Below are 13,613 nucleotides of genomic sequence, written 5' to 3' on the forward strand. Positions count from 1 at the left end.
CGAATATATCGTTTATCGGCGATTTTTGACCAGGCGATGGACGATGGGAAAATTTTGCTATATCGCCCAACCTTAACGCACACATAGAGCAAAAATATGATATGGGGAAAACTTTTTTTTTTTTTTTCAACTTTCGACTTCTCCTAATCTGAATCGACTTGTGTTAATGAAATCGATAAATCGATAAATCGATTTTTTTAGTGAATGCCCTAGTACACACTAGGGTTTAGTGGTATATAAGTATACCTCCTCTCCCACTGGTGGATGTAGCGGATGAGCCTGGACAGGCGCAGCAGACTAGTATACTAGTGCATAGTACTATTCTAATGCATACTAGTATTCTAGTACACTACACACTAGGGTTTATAGTGGTGTATACGTACCTCCTCCCACTGGTGTATGTATCTAATCAGCCTGGAGAGGCGCAGCAGGCGCAGCAGGCTGAGGATCTTGGTGAAGCGGACGATGCGCAGGGCGCGCGCCGTGCGGTACACCTCAGAGTCCAGGTGGGCCTCCAGGTCCACCATCAGGAAGATGTAGTCCACGGGGATGGACGACACAAAGTCCACCAGGAACCAGCTCTTCAGGTAGCGCCGACGGATCGCCCTGAGGAGGAGGGAGAGCAGTGTTCTAGGAAAAAATATATGTTCGTCGACTACCTTTTTTCACCGACGAAAACTAAACGAAAACTATATAAGAACTAAGCTATGGTGACTAAAACTATGAGACTATAAAACTAAGAATGTGTTGACAATTTCGTAAACAAAGACTAAAATGTTAGGGAGGGACTAGTGGAGAAGACATCCAGTATAGAACTAAAAGACAAGTCATTTTTATTTTGTTTGCACGCGCTCGGGTGTCAGAAAATAGCCGATCTACAATCTCACACTTGATGTGAGGGCTGCGTAGCTGCTCGAACTCTAGATGTGAGGGCCGCGTAGCTGCTCGAACTCTAGATGTGAGGGCCGCGTATCAGCCCCAACTCTAGATGTGAGGGCCGCGTATCAGCCCCAACTCTAGATGTGAGGGCCGCGTAGCTGCTCGAACTCTAGATGTGAGGGCCGCGTATCAGCCCCAACTCTAGATGTGAGGGCCGCGTAGCAGCCCCAACTCTAGATGTGAGGGCCGCGTATCAGCCCCAACTCTAGATGTGAGGGCCGCGTATCAGCCCCAACTCTAGATGTGAGGGCCGCGTAGCTGCTCGAACTCTAGATGTGAGGGCCGCGTAGCTGCTCAAACTCTAGATGTGAGGGCCGCGTAGCAGCCCCAACTCTAGATGTGAGGGCCGCGTAGCAGCCCCAACTCTAGATGTGAGGGCCGCATAGCAGCCCCAACTCTAGATGTGAGGGCCGCGTAGCAGCCCCAAAGCCCCAACTCTAGATGTGAGGGCCACGTAGCAGCCCCAACTCTAGATGTGAGGGCCGCGTAGCAGCCCCAACTCTAGATGTGAGGGCCTCATAGCAGCCCCAACTCTAGATGTGAGGGCCTCATAGCAGCCCCAACTCTAGATGTGAGGGCCTCATAGCAGCCCCAACTCTAGATGGAGGGCCGCGTAGCAGCCCCAACTCTAGATGTGAGGGCCACGTAGCAGCCCCAACTCTAGATGTGAGGGCCGAGTAGCAGCCCCAACTCTAGATGTGAGGGCCGCGTAGCAGCCCCAACTCTAGATGTGAGGGCCGCGTAGCAGCCCCAACTCTAGATGTGAGGGCCGAGTAGCAGCTCCAACTCTAGATGTGAGGGCCGAGTAGCAGCTCCAACTCTAGCTGTGAGGGCCGCGTAGCAGCCCCAACTCTAGATGTGAGGGCCGCGTAGCAGCCCCAACTCTAGATGTGAGGGCCGCGTATAGCAGCCCCAACTCTAGATGTGAGGGCCGCGTATAGCAGCCCCAACTCTAGATGTGAGGGCCGCGTAGCAGCCCCAACTCTAGATGTGAGGGCCACATAGCAGCCCCAACTCTAGATGTGAGGGCCACATAGCAGCCCCAACTCTAGATGTGAGGGCCACGTAGCAGCCCCAACTCTAGATGTGAGGGCCGCGTAGCAGCCCCAACTCTAGATGTGAGGGCCGCGTAGCAGCCCGAACTCTAGATGTGAGGGCCGCGTAGCAGCCCCAACTCTAGATGTGAGGGCCGCGTAGCAGCCCCAACTCTAGATGTGAGGGCCGCGTAGCAGCCCCAACTCTAGATGTGAGGGCCGCGTAGCAGCCCCAACTCTAGATGTGAGGGCCGCGTAGCAGCCCCAACTCTAGATGTGAGGGCCACATCGAACTCTAGATGTGAGGGCCTCATAGCAGCACCGCGTACGAACCTCTATACTAGAGTAAAACCGCGCTGGGACATTTAACTAATATGTACTGCATTTCTCCTCTTCAGGTGTGCTAATAATTGTTAAAAGGTGTGCGATAGGCGCCCGCTGGCCGAGCGGTCCAGGCACATCATGCCACATATGGGCTCTGGCCTGGCAGCGTGTCGCGTGTTCGAGTCCCGTTCATGACGGCCTTTGCTGCGTGTCTCCCCCCCCCCTTCTCTCTCTCCCCCTCTTTCCTGTCTTATCTTCACTTGAGACTATCGGTATAAGGGCAGAAAAGCCAAAGAAAATAGTAAAACGGTGTGCGATAAATAGGGCTCCATTTTCGTCATCGCTAAACCCCTTATCCCTAAACTTCTTTGCCTTTTTTTTACTATTTTGGAGAAAAAAAATTGAATAGTTCAACTAGTCAATCTACATTGACATGTTGTGAGCTTGTAGACTGGCCATTTTAACTATTCAAAAATGTTTTGCAAAATAGTAAAAAAAAAAGACAACAAAGTTTAGGGATAAGGGGTTTAGCGGTGACAAAAATGGAGCCCCATAGTCTCTCTTCTCTTTTCCTTTGATAAACAGCTCTGTATCCTAACAGCAATCACGGCTATAGAGAGTGTGTTTCAGTAACGAGGTGTCTGCAGCCAGCCTCTCTTCGGCACTTGAGAAAATACATTTTCAGACCGAGCATCAATTTCATCCAATCAGCGGAGAGAACTCTCTTAACCCATTCAGGCCTGACGTCAAAATTAAAACATTAAATAAAAAAAATTAAATCATGACAATTTTCTGAAAGATTTGAGGCACATTTTAACGATTTTTCAAAAATAGCAGACCTACGAGTTCATAGCGCGCCACTCGGTGGCGCGCTATGAGCTTGTAGATCTGCTATTTTTCAATAGCTAAAGCATAACATAATGCTAACACCAAAAGGGGTTCCCGCCCAAAATGGGCTAGGAGCCGGGATAAATAAGTGAAATTGGAACGACTGTGAGAGTCTGGACGAAGCGGCTAAATGACTTCACTCTATATCGTGGCATGCCTTCAACAACAGTATAATGAGCATTCATGCTTCTCTGCAATGGACGCTCACTATTCATATTTGCGAGCATTGCGACTATATTGGCCTGTTTGTATTACATAAGTTGCTTTATCACTGCAGGCCGTGGCAGGAAAAGGTCCATGTTTCTATGGACCTTGTCTGTCCGTCCATCCATCCATCCATCCATCCATCCATCCATCCATCCATCCATCCATCCGTCCGTCCGTCCGTCCATCCGTCCGTCCGTCCGTCCGTCCGTCCATCCATCCATCCATCCATCCATCCATCCATCCATCCATCCATTCATTCATCCCTCCATTCATCCATCCATCCATCCATCCATCCAGCCATTCATCCATCCATCCATCCATCCATCCATCCATCCATCCATTAATTAATTAATTCATTCATTCATCCATCCATCCATCCATCCATCCATCCATCAATTCATTCATTCATTCATTCATTCATTCATTCATCCATCCATCCATCCATCCATTCATTCAATGTAAAGAATAGAAGAATTATAATACTTGCGGCCAGTGAGGCTTGTTTTTGTTTTGTTTTGTGAATATTATTTTATTTGTTCTATATTGCACTTATTTCAATTATTTGACTTTTTTTGTCTAATTTTAACATGTTCGGAATAGCGTTTTCATTCATCCATCCATCCATCCATCCATCCATCCATCCATCCATCCATCCATCCATCCATCCATTCATCCATCCATCCATCCATCCATCCATTCATCCATCCATCCATCCATTCATCCATCCATCCATCCATCCATCCATCCATCCATCCATGTCATTGTTTTCATGTCTCTGTAATGGACGGTCCTCCTATGAATGTTTCTGAGCGTTGCTGTTAATTGGCATGTACAGTATGTTACTTATTATGTATTTGCTGCTGGTGGATCACGTAGCCTAACTTGATGTATTCTCTACTGAATGCCATAGCATGTTGCTGACTAGTCTCTGAAATAGACAGTCAGGACTCGTAGCTTAGAGTGTTTTTTTATTTTTTTTTATAATGAACTTGTCTAAAGCAGAGTGGTTAAGACGCATACCACGTAGACCAGGGGTTCTCAACCCGTTGGTCGCGACCCCTCGGGGGGTCGCCAAATTATTTTAGGGGGTCCCCAAATTATTTTCCAAAAAAAAAAAAAAAAAAAGATTTTTTTTTTTTTTTTGTAATCACGATTTTTCAAAAATAGCAGACCTACAAGCTCGTAGCGTGCCACTCGGTGGCGCGCTATGAGCTTGTAGATCTGCTATTTTTAAATAGCTAAATTATAACAATGCTTAAAACACCAAAAGGGGTTCCCGCCCAAAATGGTTTAAGGTTATTGTAGCAGTCAATTTATATTGGGGGTCGGGAGGGGGCGGGGCGGGGGTCCCGAGACATTGCCAAAGCATTTCCGGGGGTCCCCGGCCAAAAAGGTTGAGAACCCCTGACATAGACGGTAATGCCCGACAGTTCGATTCCCAAGTTCCCTGTTCCGTGTCTTTACTCTTAACTGCCTACAATCGATAAAGGCAGAAAAAAAGCCTCCAAAACCTCTAAATAAATAAAGATGATCTCTCTCTCTCTCTAGTGACGTGCATGTTCTGTCTGTGTTTACATTCATCAGACGTGCATCAGAGAGCTGCGTGTGTGTGTGTGTGTGTGTCGCGCACATCAGAGAAAGAAAGCGCACGTCATGCCGAGAGAGAGAGAGATCAGAGATTCAATTAATTCGGTGTCAGGTTTTTCAAGTTGGGCTCGGGCAATGACCCAATGTCAGGTTGGGGCCACGCACGCCACATGCACGCACGCGCACACACGCTTGCAGACTAGTCTCGTGAGCCAGACTGTTGCCTCCCGCAATTTTCAAATATTTCCCTCATACAGTCTGGGGAAACGGAAGCTCTGAAAATGATCCCGCAAGTTTTGTCTTTACAGTCACGCACATTTTGTCCTATATATACAAGTAAGACGCGCGAACGTGGGAAGCGAATGCAGCTCGTAAATTGCAATAACAATTAGAATAAATTACGTACTTTTTTAAAGTTCTCTTTTTTTTTTAATTATTTTATTTTAAGATTTAAGATTTCTTTTTAAGTTAAGTTTTTTTAAGTTAAGTTTTTTTAGTGTGTGTATGTGTGCGTGCGTGTTTTTCACAAGTTCTTTTTTGTATTTTCTTTTTGTAGTTTTTTCTTTATACGTTTTTTTAAGTTAAGTTTTTTTTAAGTTACGTTTTTTTTTAAGTTAAGTTTTGTATGTGTGTGTGTGTGCGTGTGTTTTTTTGTGTGTGATACAGCTGCGCCCTCTGGTGGCGGGCCGGTGGTGTTACAGCGTGACACACAGACACACAGACAGACAGATTTCAGTGTAATATGTATGGATTTTGGGAATTTTTAGGCGTGTATGTAAGGAAGTGCCAATCCGTGCTATTTCACCGTGTTTGGGTGAGACCAGGTTGGGGCACTACAATACGTTTACAACGCTGTCCCAGACTCTTCTCCCTTCTGGCTCCCAAAACTATGGAATGAACTCCCCGTTGCGGTTAGAACTGCAGACTCACTCCCAATCATCTGGCGTGGTCTGAAAACTCAACCTCTTCAGACTCTATCTTATAGCTTGTAGCACTTTCCCTAAGCCTAGACGAGTCGAGACGACCTTGCAGGCTTATGCAAAGGCTAAAATATGTAAGTTTGAATTAAGAATGTTATGTAGACAGAAGCCTGGTCATTATTGATCTGGCATTCTATATAGCATTAGTGTATAATTTCAATGTACAATGTTAGAAGGATGACCGGTTTTTAGTTTAGTTATAATCCTAGATGACTACTTCTAAGCAATTGATGTATTACCTTGTGTTGTCCTTAATTATTGTAAATCGCTCCGGGATATAAGAGTGTCTGCTAAATGCCTAAATTGTACATTTTTTGAGGAGCCAGGTAGTCCTGTCCGCCACGGTAGCATCTCTCAAAGAGTACCTGCACGAGCATAATCTAAATCCCGGAGCGGTTGCTCAAAGACCCGCCCGGCAGCACTGTTTAATGCAATGTATTTGTGTGTGTTACAGTATACGTTTTCTTTGTTGAATTACTCATGACAAAGTTGTAAAAGTCAACAGTATAGCAGCACGCTAGCAGACAATACACTAGTTCTGTCTCAATCATTTTATTATTATTATTATTATTATTATTATTATTATTATTATTATTATTATTATTATTATTATTATTATTATTATTATTATTATTATTATTATTATCCTTATTACCCTTAATTTATTGTTATTATTATTATTATTATTGTTAATTATTATTATTATTATTATTATTATTATTATTATTATTATTATTATTATTATTATTATTATTATTATTATTATTACGTATTTAATTAAGAAGAAGATGATCAGGTAAAATAATAGCCTAATAATAAAATGATTGAAAGACAGAACTATAGTCTGCTATAGCGTGCTGCTTGCTTACGTTATGGATACATATACTGTTGACATTTACAACTTTGTCAACGAAAATACACCAAAACCCCTTTTGGTGTTTTAAACATTATGTTATAATTTAGCCACCGAGTGGCGCGCTACGAGCTTGTAGGTCTGCTATTTTTGAAAAATCGTGAACATATTTATTTCAGAAAACTGGAGGATTTAGAAGATTTCTTTTACATTTTGAGGTCAGGCCTAAAATGGGTTAAACGGTGCAACCGCTCCGGGATTGGAAAATAAGCCCTGTACCAGCCAGATTCTTCCACCCATGGTGCAAATGGCCTTCTGTCTGCAGCTCAGGAGGAGGAAGGTAGGCTATAACATCTGTGACGGACAGCTTCTGCTGCGTCGCCGACACCCCCCTAGGGGGGGGGGGGGGGGGGGGGGGGGGGGCAGCTGTCACAGATGTTGCCCATGCAGGATGTAAAGACGTGCAGGGACACACACGTCTGATACTGCTGCCTGAGAACCAGAGCCGCTGCCAGACACAGACACACGCCGTCTGTCTGATGTCGGGACTGTCTAGAATCAGTGGTTCCCAGACCTTTTTCGTCTCAAGGACCCCCCAAATCAACATTTTATTAGGCCACGGACCCCCCATTTGAAAACATATGCCAGTGACCCCTCGATAAGGGATTTTTACGGCTCTAGAAGTGATTCCGAAACATATTCATTTCATGGACCCCCCCCCCAGTTTCACACGCATTATGCTACGGACCCCCGATTTAATGGCATTTCTATCTCTGGTACCCCAATTTATATTGTAAAACCGCTGTTAATTTTAACTCTGAGAGTGTACAAATGGAACCAAATGGACCCGTTTAGGGTCCGTTTGGTTCCATTTGTACACTCTCAGAGTTACAGACCCATAAGGGTCCATTTGGTTCCTAACTATCTCTAATTGAGCTACCCCCTGGAACTCCCTCGAGTACCCCTAGGGGTCCCCGGACCCCACTTTGGGAACCACTGCTCTAGATACTCTGGAGGCAGCCGCGGAGAGAAGCATAATGCATGGCAGGACGTGGGATTATGTAGGACGGTGTCACGCTTTATAAATCAGCGGTTCTCAACCTTTTCAGGCTGTACTTTATTTGAACTGGGGGACACCTTAAAATAGTCATATTTGAACTGGGGACACCCTAAAATAGTCATATTTGAACTGGGGACACTCGAAAATAGTCATATTTGAACTGGGGACATCCGAAAATAGTCATATTTGAACTGGGGACACTCGAAAATAGTCATATTTGAACTGGGGACACCCGAAAATAGTCATATTTGAACTGGGGACAGCCGAAAATAGTCATATTTGAACTGGGGACACTCGAAAATAGTCATATTTGAACTGGGGACACCCGGAAATAGTCATATTTGAACTGGGGACACTCGAAAATAGTCATATTTGAACTGGGGACAGCCGAAAATAGTCATATTTGAACTGGGGACACTCGAAAATAGTCATATTTGAACTGGGGACACTCGAAAATAGTCATATTTGAACTGGGGACAGCCGAAAATAGTCATATTTGAACTGGGGACAGCCGAAAATAGTCATATTTGAACTGGGGACACCCTAAAATAGTCATATTTGAACTGGGGAAACTCGAAAATAGTCATATTTGAACTGGGGACACCCGGAAATAACACCATACTTTTTTTTCTTTTTTTTTTCAAGATATTTTTTTGCGGCTTACGTCTTTTATTGTTTTTTTTTTGAAGGGACAGACAGTAGGCTGACAGGAAACGGGAGAGAGATGGGGGAAGACATGCAGTAAAGGCCGTGTCGGGCTCGGGAGTCGAACCCGCGGCACACTGCGACTGGATTACCAGTCGGGTGCCCAGACGGTTACGCCACCGCCTGGGCAATAACACCATACTTAAGTGTGAACCATTATGTGCTCTGTATTTCCTGATGAAGGCTTAACCGCCGAAACGTTGGATTCATTTTTGTCTTACCTGCTGTCCTAATAAAATATTGGCATTCTGGCTATTGGCGTGTGCGGTCACCCTCTTGTTTTTTCAAGATTTACTCTACAGTTTTCTCCCGTGTGCCGGCACCGCCACAATTTGGTGTTTGTACACAGACACCCGAAAATAGTCATATTTGAACTGGGGACACCCGAAAATAATCCTATTTGAACTGGGGACACCCGAAAATAATCCTATTTGAACTGGGGACACCCGAAAATAATCCTATTTGAACTGGGGACACCCGAAAATAATCCTATTTGAACTGGGGACACCCTAAAAAAGTGAAAAACTGGAGACACCCTACCTAAAACAATCACGTGACCAGATTTGACTGAGAGCCTGTCATCGTGCAACCTCCAGCTTTTCACCAGAGGAGGAAAACTGACTTTTCTTTTAAATCCAAAATGAGTTAATAGCACAGGCAGACTCTTCACATATAACACTAGTATGTCTGAAATAAAGCTGAAATCGACATGTATATATGAAATAAATGCTTAAACATGTAGCTAGGTGTAATGTTAGAGACCACAGAAGTGAACCTTTCAAGCTTGTTTTCTCAACTCGCTGTTTTCTGCAAGACATTACTCTATAAGCCACAAACAAACATTGACACAACAATTTGAAGCTATCATTCCTTGCTTTCATACGACATGAAAAAACGAAAATGAAAAATAATCCAATGACTCCCATTCACGGTGGGTCACGTATTTGAACTGGGGAGACCATAAAACAATCATATTTGAACTGGAAATTACATCTACAGATTTTGTCCAAACATCACGCAAATTGGTACCCTGGTCATGTGATCAAGACGGATCTGTCAGTTTTTCCTATTTTGCCCTGATTGGCAATAACTTCATCAACCTTCTACATATTGGAATGCCCTGCCTGTGGAGATGTGGCTAGCAAAATCAATGTATTTTAAGGCCTTTTCTTAGTGGTTTTTTGCCTCTTTCAGCTTTTGTGTTATCAGATTTTATATGCAGCAAAGCACCTGCAAAGCACTTTGTAACCGCTGGTGGCGCCGGTGGCTCAGGGGTAGAGTGGCTGGATGGTAACCGCAAAGGTTGCCAGTTCGAACCCGGGCTCCCCCAGAGTTGGTGTCCTTGAGCAAGACACTGAAACCCTAATTGCTCCTGATCTGCTGGTTGGTACCTTGCATGGTTTCCTCTGCCATGAATGTGTGTGTGAATGGGTGAATGTAATGCACAGTGTATGTAACGTGCCTTGGATAAAGGTGCTATATAAATGCACCATTTAACCTTGTTTGGAATAGTGCTGTATGAATAAATTCGTTATCGTTGTTATCGTATTCCACTCACCTCTATAATGACTTGAATTACTGGCCCACAATAACCTTCCTGACCTGACCTGACCTGACCTGACCTGACCTGACCTGACCTGACCTGGCCTGGCCTGGCCTGGCCTGGCCTGACCTGACCTGACCTGGCCTGTGCTCGGAGGAGCTAGCTCTATTTCTAGTTGCTGCTACTGTGTGTACAGCGACGCCTTGGGGTGCTGCCGCACTATAAATACATATAAAACCCACCCGGACTCACTCAACTGACAAATTACACGCACGCACGCACGCACGCACGCACGCACGCACGCACGCACGCACGCACGCACGCACGCACGCACGCACGCGCCCGATCTCACCCAAGCACGGATTCCGTACAAAACAAACAAACAGAAGAGGCTATTGGAGAACCTGATTTGGATAGGGTTACATAATAATGAATTGCATTTTTTATAGCGCTTTTCCAAGTGCTCAAAGCGCTTTACAATGGTTCATTCATTGGGAGGTGAAGCGGCGAACAGTCGACACCAGCGTCCTCACTTCCCACAGCTCACACCGAGCTCACACTGACCAACACATTGGAGGCAAAGTATAGGGTTCAGTGTCTTGCCCAAGGACACTTCGACATGTGGACAGGAGGAGGAGCCGGGATTCGAACCGCCGACCCAGGGATCATTGGACGACCTGCTCTACCTCCTGAGCCACAGGCGCCCTTATGATCTGATGCAGGACAATGTCACTATGACAGAAAGAGACAAGATGGGTCTGTTCCAAAGCAAATACGCGCCTAGAAATCCGTACATACTACTACTGTTTTGACCTTCGACGGAGGCGTGGCTTTCACTATAGTCGTTTAGGTACGGAATTGCCAATCCGTGCTATTTCACCGCGTTTGGGACGAGTTCGGGTTTGACATTATTTACGATTCTGTGCTTTATTTATAACTCGGACGGGGCTTAGTCGGCTCTAGCGAACTTCGCAACGTTCGATACGGCAACTCGTGCACGCTTTAGAGAGACACTCGCTGGGGTCTCTCGTGGCTCAAGTTGGGTAGAGTTCGGCGCCCCTCCGTCACGGTTTATGGGGAGGATTTCAGCGTAATATGTACGGATTTTGGGGGTTTTCTAGTCGTGTATGTACGGAATCGCTGATCCGTGCTATTTCACGCGTTTGTGTGACACCGGGTTGCACGCACGCTAGAGATGCTCCGATCGATCGGTGAACGGCCGATATTCACTCCAAATGACTCGATCGGTGATCGGCAATTTACCCGGAGAAACCGATCTTTTACACCATTGAAGTGGTATAAAGGTCAATCAGGACGATGCCCGTCCTGAACAACTATTCCACAATCTCCAAATGTGACCAGGTCTAGCAAAATGGTCCTCATCTCGCCTATAATGAAAAGGCAGAAAATCTAAAACAAACTAGATTTATTTTTTGTGATTTTCGTTTTTTTCATATTAACACAGTTTGAATGTTGAAGAAGGTTTTCATTCCAACAGATTATTGATTTGGGAAAATTAAATGTATACATTTATAAGTCAAAGTAGGCTTGTTTTGTGAATGTTGTGAATGTTGTGAACATTAAAAGGGGTTTTTCTTAGCTTTGGGTAAAACGGCACAATCATTTTAAAATTGTCATATCTCCTTCAAATATTTTCCAATTTCATTGAATGATACATCATATGAAAGCTTACATTCTGTAGTTTAATAATCTGTAAAAAACTGAAAAATTACTCTGGTCAAGATGAGGGCCTATTTGCCAGACCCGGTCACAAATGCTATATAGCAGTGGTTCCCAAAGTTGCATCTTTGTGACAGGCCTAAACATTCTCCCCTTCTTTCCCCACCACACACAGGAACAGTTTTGACGTGGGTTTTGACATATGTGACTAAATTTGACTGAGGGAAGTCTGCCATTGGACATTTTCATGTCATATGAAAGCAGGGAATCATAGCTTCAAATTGACATATTGGTTGTTCAGTTTGACCCACCAGTTTTGGAGATATGGCTTATAGAGTAATGTCTTGCAGAGAAACAGCGAGTTGAGAAAACAGGCTTGAAAGGTTCACCTCTGTGGTCTCTAACATTACACCTATAGCTACATGTTTAAGCATTTATTTCATATTATTTACATGTCGATTTCAGCTCTGACACTTATTTCAGACATGCTCTAGTATGTGAAGAGTCTGCCTGTGCTATTAACTCATTTTTGAAAAAAACAAAAAAACCTTTTCTCCTCTGGAATTTGCTGGAATTTGCGCGATGGCAGGCTCTCAGTCAAATCTGGTCACATATAATCATTTTTGGAAAATTTCAAATTTCCCCCTTACACAGGATTGGTCCCATTATACCCCATCAAAGCACCCCTAACGCACGCGAGCACGCACGCACACACACCTGGGGTCCAGCAGGATCTCCGTGCTGTCCTCCTTGACGATGCCCGTCCTGAAGTTGAGGACGAGGTCGACGAGGAAGAGCGTGTCCGTCACCACGTTGAAGATGATCCACGGAGGAGTGTTCTCGTCCTTGAAGAACGTGATGCCCACCGGCAGGATGATCAGGTTGCCCATCATCAGACACAGCATCAGCAGGTCCCAGTAGAACCTGGAGAGACACATATACAGAGATCAGGATGATCAGGTTGCCCATCATCAGACACAGCATCAGCAGGTCCCAGTAGAACCTGGAGAGACACATATACAGAGATCAGGATGATCAGGTTGCCCATCATCAGACACAGCATCAGCAGGTCCCAGTAGAACCTGGAGAGACACATATACAGAGATCAGGATGATCAGGTTGCCCATCATCAGACACAGCATCAGCAGGTCCCAGTAGAACCTGGAGAGACACATACAGAGATCAGGATGATCAGGTTGTCCATCATCAGACACAGCATCAGCAGGTCCCAGTAGAACCTACATGGAGACACATATACAGAGAGGCAGGATGATCAGGTTGCCCATCATCAGACACAGCATCAGCAGGTCCCAGTAGAACCTACATAGAGAAACATATACAGAGAGGCAGGATGATCAGGTTGTCCAACAGAGTCTCGCGTAGCCAGACAACTATTCCACAATCTCCAAATGCTATATAGCACTGGTTCCCAAACGTTTTCATGTCAAGGACCCCCAAATTGACATTTATTAGCCCGCGGACCCCCATTGGCAGCGGTGGCCGAACGGTTTGCGGAGCCGGAAGGTCGCCAGTTCGTATCCCCGGACCGGCACGTTAAAATTACCACCGCTGAAGTGCCCTTGAGCAAGGCATTGAACCACTACCATGAAATGTTCTATGAGCAGGGCCTGGCTGTAAACAAGTATCTAGTAGTGATTCTCAACCCGTTTAATTTCAAGGACCCCCCAGTTTGACATGCATTATTCTACGGACCCCCCCATTTAATGGCATTTCTATCTCTGGGACCCCAATTTATTTTGTGAAATCAATGTTAATTTAACTCTGAGAGTGTACAAAATGTAACAAAACAAAA

The 13,613-nt window shown here is 45.0% G+C and overlaps 1 protein-coding gene across 1 annotated transcript in view; it reads right to left on the reverse strand.

Annotated features, from left to right (window-relative positions):
- Positions 1-12,720, reverse strand: part of LOC306924420 (uncharacterized protein) — a gene marked incomplete at its 3' end in the record, with an annotated part of 38,289 nt that extends 25,569 nt beyond the window's left edge. The window contains exons 1-2 of the mRNA XM_079502916.1: positions 12,518-12,720; positions 384-606 (exon numbers count right to left, since the gene is read on the reverse strand). Coding sequence (XP_079359042.1) covers positions 384-606; positions 12,518-12,705 — 411 coding nt within the window. The 5' untranslated portion in view covers positions 12,706-12,720. The remainder of the gene's footprint in view (positions 1-383; positions 607-12,517) is intronic.
- Between the last annotated feature and the right edge of the window lie 893 nt (positions 12,721-13,613).

The sequence above is a fragment of the Electrona antarctica genome, assembly GCF_951216825.1.
Source record: "Electrona antarctica genome assembly, chromosome: 6".
Classification (NCBI taxonomy): Eukaryota; Metazoa; Chordata; class Actinopteri; order Myctophiformes; family Myctophidae; genus Electrona; species Electrona antarctica.